This window comes from Diadema setosum, chromosome 13 (genome assembly GCF_964275005.1).
Source record: "Diadema setosum chromosome 13, eeDiaSeto1, whole genome shotgun sequence".
In the NCBI taxonomy this organism is placed as follows: Eukaryota; Metazoa; Echinodermata; class Echinoidea; order Diadematoida; family Diadematidae; genus Diadema; species Diadema setosum.
In genome coordinates, this window is record NC_092697.1 from 8,690,896 (window position 1) to 8,712,090 (window position 21,195).

Sequence of the window (21,195 nt, forward strand, 5' to 3'; positions counted from 1 at the left end):
TTTATCCGTAATTTTCCGAGGATTCGGTTGTGCTGGATAGCTCTTATTTCAATTATTATTTCATTACGTTACGAAATTAGTCATTTCGTCGATGAAATGATTATTTTGTAACTAAATGAACATTTTGTCCACGAAATGATAATTTCGTTAACGAAACGATCATTTTGTCCACGAAATATTCGACACTTGGCGCTCCATGGTTTTTGTCCATGGTTTAAACCATGGTTTCATTTGTACCACCTTCGTGAATTCGGGCCAGAGTGTCATGTTAGAGAGCTATTTTGAAGGAGTAGGCCTAATCCATTTAACCAAACGTATCTTTAGATTAACAGGAAACCTCACTTCTATAGTGCTAATGACTTTCGTTGCTGTATATAAACTACCATGACCGAATGATTTCAGATTTTCTCACTCAGTCTATCCACGCTTGTTACACGACAAATACCATATTACACAATAAATAAATGAATAAATAATTTATTTTCAGCAATGAATATGATTTTACATTGCAAAGCTACAAACTCATCGACATTTCGGCGAACTAAAACAAACAACTAAATCTACATGTTTGACTGCAGGACAGTTCAACAGTCAAAACTACACTTTTAACTCTAGTGTTTATCGGACAAGCCTTTGAATATGAGCGTGAAGTAAAATTCGACCGGTATATGCACTCAAAGCTTTGTCAATCTTAAAGTCTTTAATCATCCCAATTTCTAACACCCTGGAACCTCCAATAATATCGCTGTTATAATAGCAGAGTTAAAAGGGAATGAAGCACAAATATACATGTGGATTGAGCAAATGCGACAATATTAGAACACATCTCGAACAAGGCGTTGAAAAGTTATGAATTGTTAAAATTTCGGTGATGCCACAGCTGAATGAGAAGACTATAACAACACTTTGTGACGTCATACATGGAAAACGACATGAAAAAAAAACATGCAGAAAATTCAACATGTTTTCACTTTTCTAGCATAATAAAAGAGCATTTGACTTACCTCTTGCAGACAGCAGGGGGAATGATACATGATTACCCTTTGTACATGTCTGCAAGTCGAAGGAATGTGTACTTTTCATGAAAAGACAAATGTTGTGATATTTTCTTTGTATTCTCTTTATAATTTATGATTCCGATAAAATTCAGAGATTACTCAATAGAGCACACATAGTTTTGTTATGAATGTGAAGTTGAGATTTCCAAAATTAAGAATTATTCAATTTGATGCAAACTAACCAAAAGCCCAACGTAGACATTTGCTGAAGGAAGTGATAAACATTTTATTACATGTAATGTATACAGAATAACAAATAAGACTATAATATGGCCCCAAGCATATGCAAATTATTTTCACTTAAGCAGTCTGTATAATGTCCTTTGAGAAAGGTGATATCAAAATTAGATGTACCTTATCCAAAAACAAACCTAAAGAAACGTAGCGTATACATATCGTTTTGCCAAACTGTGGAACAGTGTTTTAGATGATGTAAATCAAAGTAGGCCTACTTCTTTCACTATACCTTGTCTATATTTAAAAACAAGACAGATCAGATAGATCATAAAAGAAATACTTATCTTCTGCATTGAACTACAACATCGAGGCCTAACCATTTCTTTCGGTTCTGTTGAGTAACTGTAGTTCATGACTGTTTCGTTGTTCTTGTTTTGTCACATTTTCTGTATATTTTGCTTTTGGTGTTTTTGTTTGTTTATTTGCTATACTAAGTACAAAATGTATTTTGTACGTGTAAGATTTTTTAAACTACACGCGATAGTGGCATCAAGAATTTACAAATTCATAGCTTTTGCACGAATTGTCCGATTTTCCTCAAACTTTCGCTGATGTCTTCTATTAATTATACATGTACATTGCTGCATTCACTCAATCCACTTCATTCTAGCTTTCATTCCCCTTTAACCAATTAATGACTTACTGTCATATGTCATGATGTGGGAGTCTGCGCCACAGACCCAATTCGCTTTATTTCGGATGTTACAATTCAGCCATCCGCTGGCGCCATTTAGCAAGGTGGTGAGCTCAGTATTTTCTTCCGGGGACGTGACCTCGACAACCGACGCACCTCTGGTGGAGCACCATACCTGCGCGTTGTCCCAATCTGCCGTACCCGGTACGATGTAATAGCAGCCAGTCGAAGATACGCTCCAGCCCACTTCACAACTACCTGCTCATAAGATGCACAAGACACCGTGTGACTGATCGTATGGAATGATGATTCATCTTCTTATTTGCATGCCTTTCTGTCTTCCAGCTCAACAATTCACTTTTGTAGTCATACCAACCTTTTCCCCTTTTCTTGTCTATCTAGCAATCAATTCAAAATTTACTTCGTTTTTTCTTTCAACAGAAACAAAAATTAACGGTAAGGTAAGCGAACGAGATAATGAAATAATGAAAATAACACAATCATCTGGCTATTATCAATCCTTCGAAAGAAAATAAATGATAGGCTTGTCATACCGATGAACGATAAGTCTGAGACATCTTCAGCGGGAAAAAAAAGGAATGCACTAAGAACAGATCTTGTAATGTGCGAGACCCTCATCTATTTTTGAAATTAAAATAATTGTTTAAGAAGTACATAATAATGCAATTGACGCTAATTCTTTCATCCATTCATTGGTTTCAGTCGCTATTGATACTCTTTTAAACCATGCAAATGGCATCAGAATGAAAAGGAACTACTGAAGAAGGTACGATTCACTCGTAATTAATCATAACGTATCCTGTTATGTAAAGAGACAGTAATATCGATTGCCGCTACAAATATCGGTCGATATCAAACTCATTTTTCACCATGATTCTTATTTGCCCATACAGACACGCTGCTTGATTCATTTTTTTTTTTTTTTTATTTAGAAAGCTCAAAGGGGCGTACATGTTGAGACTTCAGACATTATATTTTAGAGGTTTGTGATTATGTATGAGGGTGTTTCCATTGTGTCTGTACTATATTTTTGAAGGTCTCTCGGTTTATTATCGCAGAGTTAGGCTAAGTTCATAGCGCTGAGCACTCAGACATAGTATAGTTCCCACTGTAGTTCTTAATGCTTATATTTCCTGTCATAGATGAGACGCAAATCATGCTTGGACACATCAGATTTTTTTTTTCTTTTTCAAACATAATTACTATAATGGGTTAAATTTATATACCAACAACGACATGAAAATACAGGCGAGTTGCTCACAACGGTGGTCACGGTGCTATTTTGACAGTTATTAATGCAGTTGCCGTGGAATTGATTTCATTGAACATTTGACTTTAGTATCGTATTGAAATGGTTTGAGGCCCCCTTTGTTCGCAAACACGTCTCAAAATATTCAACACAATGCCATACTGATAGACTATAGAAGGACAATGTATACCTTTCCAAATATGTACATACATATATATATATATATATATAATGTGTGTGTTTGTGTGTGTGTGTGCATATATATACATGTACATATATATATATATATGTGTGTGTGTGTTACATATATATATATATATGTATATATATATGTGTGTTTTATATATATATATGTATATATATATATATCTATAACAGTAAAAGGCGAAGTTGTTGTTGTTGTCGCGACCTTATGTATTTCCTGTTTTATTCCGGCGTTACTGGTTTGTCTATCTCCTCCCGAGCCGTCGGCTCCGGGCCCCCGAGACCGGTGCCGTCGGCAGCGGGAGGGTCTCCTACGTGCCTTGGACCGGGTTTCGTCCGCGCTCCGCCTCCGTGTCGACGTCGAGGACGACAAAGAGAAATTAATTAGATAGATGCATAATGCATTTTTGTGCGTGACGTCAGAGCCGAGCGTTTTAATATTCACCGATCCTGCGCTGGACTCCTGCCTTTCTCGATCGTCCATCTTTTAGCTTGCAGAGACAGTGGGGATACTAAAGTCAAAAAGATGATGGCGTGCAGCGAAATCTCTGTCATATTCCGGCGGACACGCACGCACGCACACAATGTACTCTCGGGTACGGTATGCCAGTGTGTGGCCTGCGCCTGTGTATGTATTGACGATGGTTACACGAAACACTATCTGCGTGCGCGTGATATGGACACTCATAATGGTACAGTACAGTCAGACCGCAACGCTGCTGTTAATGAGCTCAAATCAAAAATTTATCGTACGCGCAGGTTTTTGCGCATGTCCTTCTCAACACCCGAGATTTTGCGAGATAATTCAGAGACAAAGTGCATGGTCTACGAGATTCATTTATTGACGACATGAAGATCTACTCTCCGTGACTAATTGACATGATTTGTGAATATTTGATATTAATCAGACCTTTTAATGCTTATATCATGTGAAATGAACTTATGATACCGTTATTCTTATCACCGCATCCTACTGACATTTTTTAAAACGATCCTAGAACATATTATGACAAGGCTTTCTATTTATTGATCACCCGACCCGTTCCAAAGATGAATCAACTCATTACTGATATCCAACATTCTAGAGATTCTTGTTATAATAGCACAGTAAGAACTGAATTGGTCCCTCGCTTAGAAAACTATAAAAATTGAAAGTCTCGTCGAGTGAAAATCGTGGAGTGGCAATTTGAGATACATGCATGATCATGTGCTCTCAGGGTATCATTAGTTAAATTACTCAGCGATGTATACAGTGGAATTAGATGGAATAATTATTGTAATTCACAATAGAGGTCCCCAAAGAACTATGTGTGCACAATAAGTTTTAGATCTTTTATTATTGATTAATAATGAGCCATTCATTAATGCAACAGTTACTGCTAGCTGAGTAAACAAAGTTCAAGCCAAAGTTGAGCTGTCGATCAGAGTGGAGTGTTGTTCTTGTTGTTGACGTGGAGATCTTAGCCCGAGCGCGTATACATACATCGTGCGCGCGCACACACACACTCATAGGGTCCTACACTTTTATCTACACACAGAGTATTACTGTATGTACAGCACACGTTTACTGTCCTTCCGCGCTGACCAACTGTTTCAACTCTCCACTCAGAGGGAATTAACCAATCAGAAACGCGTATTCGCGGCAAACTGAAATCTCGTCAAAAATTAACTGTACAACGCAATGATTTATTCGATCACCCGACCCGTTCCAATAATCAGTCCACATGAAGTCATCATATTTCCATAGTATGATATTTCCTCTTTCATTTCATACCTCTTCGATTTTGGTCCACGTTTATTTCATTGTTCTAATGTACCCCCTAAGAAAAATGAAAAATATGCAAATTTTATGTTTTATAATTTCCTTGCTCAGTATATTTTATATGTCACAACCTTTCAAGTAGTCGGATGTCATTAAAGTACAAATTTTCAGCTTTTTATCGATGTATTGATCAGGAAGATTGGTGATGTCGTTTAGATTTACAGGGACTCTAAAAATATGGTCTTCCAGCTCATTACGTATTCATGTCCGCAAGGTCCATGCATACGCGTACGATAAATGAGAAGGCTTTTCAGGGTGTTGCGGTCTGACTGAGTACACGACGCGGTCATTGTTAGTACAAGGGCATTTACGTACAGCGACGTTCGCCATTGGCGTGCCCAAATGAAAAAAAAAAAACAAACGAATGCTGTTATTTTATTGTATTTTGCACAACTGCAGGATACTATGCAGCTCAGGTACCTCCTTTAGTTTACTCTCCAGTCGGGTATCATTGTACTCAGACAGTTCAGGACGGCTAAATATCTACTTAAATTTTGTCCTTGCCGATCGTACCCTTCCATATCAGAGTACACGCGCCGCTGTTCATTCGTTTACTGCATGGCTGCTGTAAACATGAATATTCATAAGACGAGCGGACGCGGGGGAAACCCTCGCTTTGCTGACCGCCAATTTTTGAAGTTACAAGTGGACATCAAATGTGTGGTTCTATGGTGCATCAAACCAAGTTTTGGTGATAAGATAAAAAAGAGGGAGCAAATGACGACAAACGTAACGTGGGAAAAAAAATATTAAAGAAAAATATGAAGCCCTGAGACCAATGGATTCGCACGGGTGTCTAATGACTATGATCTCCCCTCGAGATCCCCAAATAATGAAGATGCTTATAATGACAATATAATAATTATAATAAAAATAATAATAATGACAACAATAATAATAATAATAATAATAATGATAATAATAATAATGGCAATAATAATAATAATAATGATAATGACAATAATAATAACAATAATAATAATAATAATGTACAGTCTGAAGCAGATAAACGGGTGGTTTTGTGATCTATCAAACCAAGGTTTGGTGATAAAAACAAAAAGAAGAGAGCGAATGAAGACAAAATATTTTATTTCTCTCAGCACAATGGCAACAAAAACACCAAGGGTCTAATTATGAAGTAGTTCTGCTCAGCACAAGATTACGTATGTCAGTGCAGTGAAGCAGTTTTGCTATGGATAGTTTGCGCAGGACTGTCTTCAGAAAACGTTTTTATCAAGACTAGGAAAGTGGGGGAAACAGATTTTTACAATTCTTAACAAATTAACATTTCCGCTTCCCTTGGTTGATCATCCCCATATTATAATTCTACTCTCTCCTCTCCCCTAAATAATAATAATGTTAATAATGATAATAATAATGACAATAGCAATAACAATAATACACTGAAATAATGGTAACAATAGGCCGATGCAAATGCATGGAGAGGGTGCTATGATCCAAAACTAAGAGTGGGCAATAGAGACACAAACAGATACTGGATTGTTTTAATGTTTAAAATGAAATATCAATGATAATGTAGCTATTTGAAACATCTATCAGTCGTAGAGTAACCCTGACATGACGGGAAAAAAAGGAAGATATTCACTATCCTTGAGCGATAAACTTTTTTCCTTAATTCCCTTGATCATCCCTATGTCAATTATTTATATAAAATAATAATTAAACCGAATGACTATGATCTCCCCTCCCACAAAATGACAATATAATCATCATCATCAACATAATAGTAATGATAATGATAATTATAACGATTATAAAAAAAATGAACAGTATCAATGAGATACACGGGTGGTTCTAGATCCATCAAACCAAGTGTTGATTATGAAAACAGAAATGAGGGAGCAAATGAAGACGAAAATATTCTCTCTTTTCCCTCATAACGTGCATGGTTGAAGAAATATTTAAGAAAAAATATTCCCATGGGTGCCTAATACTTATAAAACCTAAAGACTATGATCCCCCTCGCCAAATAACAATAATAATTATAATAACAACAATACAACAATAGGGGACTAATAAGAATAATAATAATATGATAATAATGATGAGGTATAGTCTGAAGCAGATAAACGGATGGTTCTATGATCTATCAAACCAAATTTTGGAGATTAGGTGGTGGTCATGGGTAGAAGAGAGCACAAGTAGCGAAAGAATGAGAAAACTTTTCTTTTTATTTCATCAATAAAATGTGCAAAATCGTAGTCCTATACAATCTGTATATGAGAAAAAATAAAACCCCTAAGACCCGTGGATTTCCACGGGTGCTGCTAGTATCATATATATATATGTATATATTTATATTATATATATATATAGCCATTCTACAGTTAGCTCGTGATACTAGTACTCGTTTCGCAGCTAAAATAGATACGATATCTATTCATCTTATATTTTCATTCTCTTACAATAGAAATGTACATAATCAACCCGAATTTCTGGCAATCATGTTACTAATCCAAGAATTGCCATAAATCACAGATCAATAGGTCACTAAGGGCCAGATATCTAATCCCCCACCGGATCACATCAAACAGTCTAAGTCGGTCAGAACATTCATAAGACAAAGCTTAAGAATCACCTAATTTCGTCGTATGATCATTAAATCACTTTTAAATCTCCAAAACACACTGAAGGCCTCACCATTTTCATGCACTCACCACTCAACACATGCAATTCATCTCGCACCCCCTCCCCCCGCCCCCACGCTCCGTTCATCCCCAATACTCAACCTGGATAAACATCACCTATATATATTAGTCAACTGGGCTGTTTCCGCTCTCAAGCGTAAGCTTATATAGGATACAGCCTTTTCTGCTATTGCTCCCTTTAGATTGTACCTTTAACTTATTTTTCTTTATTATCAATATTCCCAAAAAAATAATTGTATTCAATAATTGTCAATAATTTGTATTCATCAAGCTTATTAATTCTTCTTTCAAAAAATCCTATGATTTGTACAAAAGAAAATGTATTTTCTACATTACGTTTGTCGTGAAATTGCAGAACTAAAGAAATATCAATATATCAGTACGTGTATATCGATATAATAATACTTATTCATTTATTCATCTCTGTAGCCAGAGACAAATCCATTTGATAGAATGTTCACAATATGTCTTTTTAATCCAAATATCATATCGGAGGAACTGAGTAAGCTATACTGACGGCAATGTACTCACTAGTTCGGGCTGACACCTGGAGTCCAGCGATACTGAGCAGCACCACGAATGTTGGCAAGCGGCTCCCACTTGCGCCTGTTTGCGTCATGCTGGCTACATGAACGTCTACATGGCTGGAATCGATGCGCTCCCTATCGCTTCTAACTGCGACACACCCTTGCTTTCTCCCGCGCATAAAGCGCGCGCAGCCGTGACAGACGACGTTCTCCGGATGATGCTCGAATCTATACAAATCAGGTAAACTAATCATGGGGTACATATAAACTAATAAGATATTTCTTTAAATCAATATAAAATGATTTCAAACTAGTAGAATCTTTTTTTTTTTTGAGGGAATTCCAAAATTTTGGGCCACTGTAAATAAACGTAGATTTTGTAAAAAGAGTTCGAGTGAGGGGTAAATGATACTCGTCTGTTTGACGAGTGGGGTATTTATTAATATTTTTATTCCTATTAAACATATTTTCAAAAACTAAAGGAAGTGAATTGTTATGTAAACTATACATATATTGACCAAGATAATAATGATACAAATCTCTAACTTTAAAAACATCATTCTCCACAAATAACTCATCAGTATGAGAATATCTAGAGGTATTGCTTGTTATTCGAAGTACCTTTTTTGTAACAGAAATATTATATCCAAATAAGTTGTATAAGTTGTGTATTGCTCCATACTATAATTCTATAAGTAAAATTAACGTTGAATATAACATTAACAACGTTTTAACAGGAAAATAAAACTTAACTTTATTAATTACACCTATGTTACTGGAGATTATACGGCATATACAATCCATATGTTGTTTCCAAGAAAGCTTGACTCTACAGTTAAACAAAGAATTTTAACAGAATAAACCTGTTTAATGCTCGAATCTGAAAGAGTGATACACTTGTACCACCCAGTAAGATTTGTCAGGAGGTTCTACCAGTTCATTCATTCATTTTTTTTTTCATTCATTCATGTTTTATTTTCATTTCCAAACAATATACATGGGTAATACAAGAGTCAAAATGATAGTATATTCTTGTAACATAATATGTCACATGATCAGTAGAAATACATCTTGTTTCATTAAGGACTTGATGGAAATGAAAATTGAGGGGCTGCTAAAAAGCGAACTTGTATAGTGCAGTCCCCTCACTTACTCACGTTACATTACTATAATACATTATACATTAAGGCTTACAAAACTACTATCATGGAGGTACTTGTGCATGGAGGTACAAACAAACAGTAGGTAACTCCATGCTACAATAAGCCTTACATGTACCGAACAAATTAATCAGTGCAAGTATACACTTTTCATAATATGATATCGATGGTAACATGAGGCATACGAATGCACACACGCGCGCGCACACACAAACACACACACACACACACATATATACACACACACATACACGCACGCACACTCACACTGGCACTAGACAAAGTAAGCATGCCCAAAATAGAGTCACCTGGGTGTGCGGTCAGCCAATAAAGAACAGAGAAGAATGAGGGAGAGGAAGAGAGTAGGGAAAGTGGGGAGGGGTGAGAGAGAGGGGGGGGGGAGTAGAGAGAGCGAAGGGCAGGTCGGTATATTCTCGATACAGGGCGAAGACAAAAACAACAACAATTCCAAATCAGGTAAACTAATCATGGGGTACATATAAACTAATAAGATATTTCTTTAAATCAATATAAAATGATTTCAAACTAGTAGAATCTTTTTTTTTTTGAGGGAATTCCAAAATTTTGGGCCACTGTAAATAAACGTAGATTTTGTAAAAAGAGTTCGAGTGAGGGGTAAATGATACTCATCTGTTTGACGAGTGGGGTATTTATTAATATTTTTATTCCTATTAAACATATTTTCAAAAACTAAAGGAAGTGAATTGTTATGTAAACTATACATATATTGACCAAGATAATAATGATACAAATCTCTAACTTTAAAAACATCATTCTCCACAAATAACTCATCAGTATGAGAATATCTAGAGGTATTGCTTGTTATTCGAAGTACCTTTTTTGTAACAGAAATATTCTATCCAAATAAGTTGTATAAGTTGAGTATTGCTCCATACTATAATTCTATAAGTAAAATTAACGTTGAATATAACATTAACAACGTTTTAACAGGAAAATAAAACTTAACTTTATTAATTACACCTATGTTACTGGAGATTATACGGCATATACAATCTATATGTTGTTTCCAAGAAAGCTTGACTCTACAGTTAAACAAAGAATTTTAACAGAATAAACCTGTTTAATCACTTCATTTTCAAAAATTGTATCATGTAACAATTTATCAAGGGTATTACTAAATAACATTTGTTTTCTGCAAATTAAGCGATAATCTATTTAACCATTGCATTATCTTATTCAATTCTACAGTCATAATATCAACTAATGTATTAGGATTTGAATGAGAAAAGAAAAGATCAGAATCATCTGCAAATAATATAAAAGAGAGAACATTTGAAGAATTTGGAAAATCATTAATTATAAATAACAAAAAGTAACGGCCCTATATATAGTATACTTCCTTGTGGAAGCCCACAATCAACTGGACTCAAAGAAGATATTTCATTGTTTAACACAAAAAAAAAGAAAAAAAAAGATTGTTTTCTGTCTTTCAAATAGCTTCTGAACCACTCCAAGGCCTTCCCACGTATACCATAATGGTTAAGTTTATAAAAAAAGAATTTCGTGGTTAATTGTGTCGAAGGCCTTGGAGTGGTCCAGGAAAATCCCTGCAGTATGTTGAAACTTATCAATGGCCCGCGTTACTTTTTTCAATGAAAGATAATATTGCATGTGTTGTGCTATGTTTTTTGCGGAATCCAAATTGATATTTTGACAAAATGTCATTCTTATTTAAAGATTCAATGACTCGAGAGTATATTATCTTTTCGAATATTTTAGATATACTAGGCAAAAGTGAAATAGGCCTATACTTATTCAATTCCTCCTTATTACCTTTTTTAAAATTGGTACTATTTTTTAGATTTTCATAGCATCTGGTACCTGCCCTTGTGACACTGATAAATTGAAAATATAAAGCAAAGGTTCAACAATATGAGATATTATGTTTTTTAACAATACATTATCAATATCATCATAACCAGAACTTCTTTTGGAAGGTAAATTATGAACAATATAAAAAATCTCACATATTGTTACACGGGAGAAAAAAATTGAATTTTGATTACTTACGTCCAAATAATCATAAAATTTATTACAAGACAACGGAATATTTTCAGAAAGATTCCGACCAACAGTCGAAAACAGTCATTCGCGGCGTTCCATCATCACGCTGGATGTGAACCAGTATTTGCTCTGATGGAAAGAACGAGCAATAATAACAATGCTATAAACAACCCAACGGTTTGACGTTTTTCATCAGCGTAAGGTAACGCTCGATAAAGTGACCTCAGCTGCCATCAAGAGACGTAAGTCGCACTGACAGGTCGTAGGGCATCAGTGTGTTTGTCTGATTTGTTTCTGCTGTATTTTTCCTTAAGTTTGCATGATGAGATGAAACGGTCAGTCTACAGCTGTATAGAGATGACTGATTATGCTGCCATGCTGGGAGTGGATGGGTGACGATGAAAGAAGACATTGTTACCATTGACCTTTTCTCGCAGAGACATAGTATTGTAATACATATATACATATATTATATATCATATTATATATACATATATATATATATATATATATATATATATCGCATGTATTACAATATATGTCTCTGCGAGAAAAGGTAATGCTTGACAAGAGATTGAAATATTTCGGTGTTCATTATTTTTTTCTATTGATTGCAAACACACATTGTTCACAGGATTTCGCAGTATAAAAGGTATAATGTAAAATTTTACCTAGACAACAGCTTAATTTCCTGATAGATAGTAACGACCATCCGAAGGTCAGTTGCTTGACAAAATAATAGTGATTATACGACTTGACTGAAAACAGGAAACGAAACTGAATAATAGAGAAAATAAAAGTTAGACCCGAAATGGAAAGCGTTTCAATCTCTTGCGATTCACATAAGAAGTAATCTGCTTCACTGTAGAAGTTCAACCCAGATATGAATGACACGACTTACTAAATCATTCATAAGGCGTGATGACAATAGGAATCAATAACAGTGCCAGTGGAGAACATGTTACGTATGCGGCAAGTCACACATTCAACAAAAATCATTCCAGTACTATATTGTACATTGTATTCAAAATACTTGCGCTCGTGCACAGCTGAATACGGATGTAATGTCATTTATTGTTGTAACAATCATGACTGTATCGATGTAAACGTGCTTCAGGGACAATTTCCTCGCGCAAAGAGATCGTGAGAGAAACAGAAAAGGCTCATTTCAAGAAACTCTTTTTTTTTTCATTCATACAATCAAGAATGAAAGGATGAAAGGTAGAATGAAAGGATGAAAGGTTTATTGCTGACCATTCAAGTCAACAGAAAACTCTGCAGACAATGAGCACTTGGACTGTTCCGTGATTGTCATAATACAAACTTGTGTCTAGCACAGAGAGGATCGAAGATCGGGAAAACATACGATATAATTCCCGCATAGATGTCAAGTGTTATATTAGATTATTAGGTCCTACACCTCTAAACAGACAATAGGTGCATTTCATTGTATATCCATGTAGGTAGCCCTATCTATGAGCGTGTGTGTGTGTCTGTGTATGTGTGTCTGTGTACGTAGGCCTATGTGTGTAAGCTGGTTATCCAAGGGGAATTTACTTCAAGCATATATTCTGTAGATTCAGAGAATGTAGAAAAAGTAGAACACTTCAATGTAGTTGGGTGAAAATCTGAAAATCCGTTTGAATTCATAAACTCGATAAATCCCATAAACGCAGTTGTTTTCTTTTTTTTTTATTCTCCACAGGAAAAAAAATTATAGTTATGCTACAACAACACAAATATACTGCATTTGGCATACGTTTTTAGAACAAAAACGGATCAACAAAGTCTTTCTTGGCCTGGGGGTCCCCTGTAAGATTAAAAGACAACGAAACGCAATAATTTGATTTCTTCAAGTTATCAGCGATTATGGCAAGAAAAGCGTGCATAGATTTTTTTTTTTTTAATGACTTGGATTTTTTCGGTGTGCAATACAGTGAAATCGAACAAACATTGTATATTATTATTATCATGACAGACGGAGCTTTTGTGTTTCTACAAAATAAATCTACCTTGGGCTTTTAGCACGCTCCGTTGACCCCAAGTAAACGTTTGCGTTATGCATGCATGCGTTACTCATTGCGTCACAGATACTACGCATGCGTATTAATGGTGCGCTTTGGTGCCCGAGCAAGTTCCTTATTTTAGGTGGTCCGACAACACGGCGCACTCAGATCCCGAGCCGTACCGTGTATGCTCTCTCTGACGGACCACCTGGTGATGGCATATCTGTAAACGCGTGTCATGTCCATTGCATACATATCCTTGGGAACAGCCTCCACTGAGGTTGTTTTAACGTTATGGTTGATTCCAACGACGAGCACGGGAATGATCTCACTCGAAGTCGAAGGTCAAGTCCGTGTCGGCCATCTGTTCCGAGTACACGCGATCGAACTCTTCGTTGTCGCGGACTGTGAACCGGTCTTTCCAACTACCGATTACGCCTATACGGAGGGAAATTTAACAACAGCTTTAGGAATATTCATAGAGCAAATTGCAAATTTTACCTGTAAATTTCTTCTCAATAGTAATCTGCATCGGTTATGATGGTTTGAATGGTCTTATAAAGTTTGTTGAAATGAAAAATCACAGTAGCACTCAATCTGATATATTGAACTCAGTTCAATACAATTGCAATATGGAATTATAAATTGTGTGCACCTGGGTCCTTGCCACGGTACTTTGTGGGCATTTTGTTAAGACCTAATTGTGTTTCAGTCAATCTCGATAGTGTGAGAGTTTAATCAATGCGCATACAAATAAATCTTACGTTTGTCGACCTTAGTGATTTCATTGCACCCGGTGTATTGTATTCTGGTGAATTAGGGCGTATGATAATCTTAGCATAACTGAAGAATATTCCCGACTATTAAATCTTAATATCTGGGTTGTGAAAGACAATTGTGATCCTAAAATGTTATAAAAAAGTAATGATTTTTAATGACACGCGTACTATGACTGAACTTTAGTGTTCTAGACGATAAATTTCTCTAATCTGACACCTTTTCCACAACATGTGGCGCCACGTGGTCTCACCTTTACTCATATACGCGTGTTTCCCGAGTGCTTTCACCAGAAGGTCTCCGTTCTGTACAGTCTCTGCCACCTTGTCGTAAGATTTCTTCATTCCACCAAACGAGCTGTGCTCCATAATACGATCGAGAACTGCAGTAGACAGGGGTCGTCCCAAGAATTCCGCAATCTTGGTTATAGATGCGCGCAAATCCTAGTGACAATGATAGGCAAATCGTTATTGAGATGTTGAAATAGACCGCCATGAATTAAACTATTGGAATAAAATCATGGATAAGTATTAAGGAAAGTACGGTGACAATGTATAACGAGGACATACCTTCTTCATATCTTCATACTTGATGAAGAGTCGATTTTCTTCCTTTCTGAGGTTCCATGACGTTTTCACATGATCAAACCATGACCCGTAATTACGCGCTGTGAAGAAAGTGACAGCAGAAAAAAGCAAACATAATAGATGATCATAATGGACGCTTTCGCACTTTGCTATCATCTCATTGTATGGAACTTTTAGCTTCAAACATCACTTGAGTACAAACAAACAACCCACATCGCATTTAAATAAAAAAAAAGACCCCCCCCCCCAAAAAAAAAAAAAAAAAAAAAAAGTTTTATCGTCAAACAAACCAGCTAATTGGCTACCCGTATTTCATGACTTGATCTACCAAAAAAAAAAAAAAAAAAAAATGAAACGCTCGTTTTAAACCTATTTCAGTAAGTCATGATTATAGTCACAGGTATACGAACAAATGGACAATATACACAAAACACTAGTCTTTTCATCATTCAGTCATTATGTTTAATCGAATTCAAGCATGAATCTCCGTTCAGTAGCTTTAATGCCATTCGTGCAATCATTGATATTGACAATAACTCACTTCCATCCATGAATTCTCTGAGGGCGGCCTTCCATCGAATAAAGTCTCCCATCTCGTTCTCGCCTACAAATCGGTCGAGGGATGTTATCACGTCTTTGGGGTTCCTAGCTACGTAGATCACCTACATTGGCAGAGAGCGATAGAGTGCAACAATAAAAAGTATTCACCAGTTTCACCAGTTCACCAGTGTACCAGTTTCTTTCTTCTTGTACAGTAAATGACTACCGTACATAATAACATTTCCAACGCAAGACATGGGTAAATTGCCAGGAGAGACCAAAGAAGACTGAAGAATTCGTTAATCCAATGAAAGAGGGTTCATTATTCCGATACACGCACATGATATTATTCTCTATACCTATACGTTCGTTAATCCGAAAATGAAAGAGTTCGTTATTCCGAAGGTTCATTATTCTGAAAATGGAATAAGGTTCGTTTGATATTCCAAAGGTTCGTTAGTCCGAAAATGAAAATAAGGTTCCGTATTCTAAAGGTTGGTTCATTCGAAAATGAAAAGAAGATGCGTACTAACATTCGGAATTAGTAACCTTATTTCGATTCCCGATTAACGAGCCTTTGGAATGACGAACTTCATTTCATTTTGGACAAACGGATCTTCGGAATGACGAACTTTAATTCATATTCTGAATAACGAGCCTTCGAAATAACGGATCTTCAGAACAACGAACTGTAACTGAAGAACGCGCACTGCAAAATTGAAATTGTATCATAAATAAAAATATTTCCGTCAACATTACCGTAAAGGCTGAAAGTGAAGAAACGCGTATTATTAGATGAAACAAGATCTTCCAACACAAAAAAGTCACATTCATGAAAAGAAGAATAAAGAAATCGAACATATTTTTATATCTGTTCCATTACTGATGATTTCCTCTTTCATTAGATTTTTGTCTTGTAAAATGGTATAGGTTGTTCACAAAAGCATTATTTCGGGTCGCCGGCTTGTTAGAAGTGTGACTATAGATTGCTCGACGTGGCTTTTTTACTTATACGCACGTCTTGTGCATAATCTCTAATTTGAAAAGCAAAATAAAATCAAAACTCTGTACAATTTGACGCTAATAACGGAGAGTAGAATCTTTTCACGGATATTTCATTGTAGCTAAACGCAAAACATCTTGGGTAAACAAGAGATAGACATCAACAATTGCGCCATCATGGTAACAGATTTTAGACTTCTAATTTCGCTCGGACCTTGGCTTTAGAGCTGACCAGTTGTGGTGGAAGATATCTGACCGGAAGATGAGTCTGGATGATCCTCGGTGAGGGCGCCTTCTCTAGAATCTTGTAGAACGGCAGGTGGCGCTTTTTACACTCGTCGTAGGAGTCCTTCTGAAAGTAGATCATCTCGATGTTGCCCTGTGTCGTCGTGCGGTCGATGGTGTCAGGGTTGCCGTCGTTCAAGATGAGGTGCACGATCTCAGACGCCCAGTGCGTACCTGTATATGATTACCAAAATCGAAAACTATTTGCAGCGGCGAATCATTATTTGCGAATTATTTTACATAGGTCAGAGGTTAAACCTTGTCTGATTTCAGACTGGAGACTGTCGTGACTGTGGAAGAAGTACATTGATGGAGACGCTGATTTACAGTGCATGATAAGAGCGTCCCTTGCATCAGAGAACCTGGGTGAGAAAAAAAAAGTATCTTCTTAGCAGAAAAGAGAAAAGCATACAAAATCAGTACAAATGAGAAGAATGGAACGTTTAGGTCTGTCGGATTATCTATTGATAAAGCTGGAAGGACCACTTAGAGTCAAATTCACAATAGCAGTCTGTAGGACCTGTCCAAGGCTAAGAAGAAACGCTTTTTTTTTTCTTAAGAAAACTCTGGGTTCTGAGTAATTATGAACCGTAGGAGGTAAGCTAAAAAACCAACCGGACTTGGAATACGTGTTGATCCAGATGTCGTCATCCCGGACCTCGAACGTCTTTAGGCGCTCAATGCTCGACGGCATCACCAAACCACTGTACTTCACTCCGTCGTGGTAGACGCTGCCGTGCACCGCATGCTCCACCCAGTCATCATCGCTGAATACGGAGGCGACGTCCATGGTCATCGATCAAGGGCGGTACGGCGTTCGAAGTGGAAATCAGAATAACTTGGCGTGCTTCAGGCTAACAACTATAGGAAAGAGGATGTAAGCACAAGTTTTAATGACTAACTTCGCGGACATTTTTATTATCTACAGTATCCAATCTCATACAAAAACTACATCGCAAATAAATCTTAGAGTGAATACTCTGAAAACAAGACACTTTACCTTATATACATGTATCAAGATATCGTCAAATATTGTTAGGTGTTACAAGTTAGTGTCGGGCAAATTATCACAAAAAGAAGTAAAAGGTCCAAAAATGTTCTTTATCTGAAGTGTCTGACAATCGACTGCTCAGAACTCATAGTTCTAAGAATCAGACAGTATTTGATGTGATTGCAGTCCCGTAGTCATAATTCGAGTTTATGCATATCATTATAGGATTGACCCCGACTAACAAATAATATTGCTCACTACAGCCTCACCCGACATAGCAACCATCAAGTCGAACAAATTAGTCGGATTCAGAATTTTTTATTGCACATAGTATGTTCAAGAGGATGGAATAACTTGTTACGAGGTCCTTTAATGTAATATTCAAAATAGTTCAAAAGTAAACCTGCCTACTTGCCACGGTGTAATACGGTGTGAAATTACGGCCAATGTTTCACGCGCTTCACCGTAATTCTTGCCATTTGTTGCATATGAAAACCTGGCGCGTGCTTATTTTGTGGATTGATATAATAAGTGATAAATCATTATGTACTTTTGGGATGATTTTATTTATTGTATAGCAAAAATCAATACTAACAATGTACATACCTTAAAATGTGTCCATTTTTGTCATCCGAAAGTGCAAACAGGCTCAGAAATTCCATACTGCTACAAACATTATTTACGATTTTTATTTTACTTTTTTCTTCATTTTTTTTTTCAATACCTTGTTCATGTATACTGTATTATTTTTATGATTATCGTCGAAAACACATCGATGACATTATAACAATTATTGAAAGAAGTACTGACTTTTTTTTTCACGCGATTATTAATACCTAATAATAATGCACGCCTTAGGCAATTACTGGAGGTGTGACCGTCTACACTTCTATGGGGCCTCAAGGGAAAGTTGTTTTAAGAGTTAAGTTTTTTTTAAAAAAAGATTTAAGTTTTCGACGTGAAGAATATCTAGACGGAGCTTTCTTATTTTTTATGGTTTATTTCGATCCCCCACCTTCCTCTTAAGAAGTTCATCGACTCCGTGAATGTTTCTAACATCGGAACCAAAATTCAGACCGAAAAAAAAGAACAAAAACAAAATAATCATGGCATCAATATTGTGCTGGAAACATGCAGTCAAGAACGCTAACGCTAAAGTCATAACTACAAATACGAAACAATATTCTAGATGTGTGTGTGTGTGGGGGGGGGGGGGGGTCGACAGTCCACTTCCCTTCCTCGGTCTCTATACAGAGTGTGCGCAAACACTCATCTGCATAGTGTGAGCTCATTTCCTGCTCAGCAGACAGTATACCCATGCTTTATACTGTATTCAATACATTTTGATATTCGATATCACTGTGTAGTCCTATAACATGATGCAAATCCCCGGCAGGAAATGTTAAAGTACTATAATAAGTAGCAGCTCTTTGCCTTGTAAACGTGTTATATGAGATCGCAACTAGGCTAATTATTGTTGAAAGGAGAAGGCACGAGTCTGACTTATCCAAAATCCCTCGTCACAATAAGTATACCTGTGTAGATCAATACGATACCTCCGTCCACGGGCTAATAAACGGTGACCTCAATATACCGAAGCCATTGACTGGACATGTCCTTTTCTGCCTGTAGTTTTGACGAAGTGTAAGTAGGAGGGACCTGGTAAGTAGGCAGCCATTAGAAGGCCTTCCCAGTATAATTAACCGTGAAAACATTGAACAGGGGGTAGGACAGGACCCAAACTAATAGTACCTGCTGAATGACATCATTATTCACCAGACACTCTCTACTCCGACTACTTATATCCAGATTAGGTTTAACTTAACATATAAGTAAAGGGCCTATACTTACAGTTGACTCTGCCTCAGCCTGCCAGTCTATGCGTTGCACGCTCCCAGTGTTACACATAAACATCATGGCTATTGATAGATCCGTACGAGTTGAGCGCGCATTGTCCTACATGTATTTGCAAAGTAGATTTGCTGGTCTCAGGGTGTCAGTGTATAGTGGTAGGATTAGATAGGTGCAGCTTTTGTTCCTATACCCAAACGGGATGAAGAAGAAAAAGAAGACAAAATATAGCTGCTACATATACCGGGACAATCTATTATATGCTTATTGCATAACATTGAACCGATGTGCAGATTGAATGTATCCATTGGTGGTCTGCGAGCTCCTTTTCCACAAATTTCATAGAGGGGCATAAAATATAACCAGTGCGTTGAAACTTTTTAAGGAATATAAGGATCTTGGCAAAAAAGAAAAAAAGAAAAAGAAAAAAGATATAAAAGGGCAAAATGTTCGTTATCCTAAACAAGTAAGTATAAATCTATTCGGACTGGAAATGCATTTGCGCTACTAATTTTATGTGAGACGTACGACCCGAAGAAGGAAGTTCAATTTTTCAGAGTTGATAATTTTCTCTATAGCAATCCTATAGCAAGGCCTACTTAATTCTTTATTTGGAAGCCGAGTAGTCCATAAAGTATTTACAACATTATAATTGGGAATTACTAACACCATTTTACTCGCGCGGTCAAAATTTGAAGAATAGATCTAGACCTCGCCTTCAAGGAAGATTGTCGGGGCTATCTTCAAATCTCTATCAAAACTACCTTGTTAACATTGTTTTATTTCTGCTGAGGTATGTAATTTCTTTTCCTTCTAATTAATTTCCATATCAAGCTGTTTATTGCTCTTTCTCAAGTATTCCAAGCTAAACATTCAATGCACTCGGATTTTATTTCTAAATCTTCGAAACTCAAAAACTACCGAACGCCAGCACTCTCGGTTTTCTCTGATTTCCCCAGCCGATTGGCGCACAATGAAAATACATGTAGTCCCAAGGACATTACGTTTGTTTGTTTGTTGTTTTTTTTTTTAAGTTTTTAACGGATTGTCCGATTTTCCTCACACTTCAGATATTTTATACTGATATTGCTACATTAACTCAATCCATATAACGAAAACATTTGGGGGACTAAAAACCTCCCCTTTTACTGAAAATTCTGAAATACATTGTACAAGCTATATCTGCATATAGGCCTACCAATACACGTTACGATGATCGTGCCTTTCCTCTCTCGCCCCTAATGTATGGAACAATCTCCTTATATCAGCATCCGACAAGCCAATACCTTTTATGAATATAGACTCATTTACGTCACTCCTCAAACTTATTAGTTTCACTAAGTTCTAGTAGTTGTAACATTACTTGTAAGTTTTGTCATATACAATTGTCTAATGTATTGTAGTTATGTGCAGAATACTTGTTCTTCTACTTCACTCGAGCTTTCTCTCTGTTTTCACTTTCACAGCGCTTAAAAATGTGTTATCAAGTGCTTTATAAAATGTTATACAGGAATACCATTGTTGATTAT

General features: G+C 36.5%; 1 protein-coding gene across 1 annotated transcript; it reads right to left on the reverse strand.

The window, feature by feature from the left end:
• Positions 1-13,918: 13,918 nt before the first annotated feature.
• On the reverse strand, positions 13,919-17,634 carry LOC140236913 (sulfotransferase 1A1-like). Its single transcript, XM_072316848.1, has 6 exons — positions 17,440-17,634; positions 16,754-16,998; positions 15,539-15,659; positions 14,980-15,077; positions 14,664-14,853; positions 13,919-14,071 (listed from the first exon to the last, which is right to left on the reverse strand). Exons 1-6 carry the CDS (start codon positions 17,618-17,620, stop codon positions 13,962-13,964), a joined length of 945 nt encoding a protein of 314 aa, XP_072172949.1. The 5' UTR covers positions 17,621-17,634; the 3' UTR covers positions 13,919-13,961.
• Between the last annotated feature and the right edge of the window lie 3,561 nt (positions 17,635-21,195).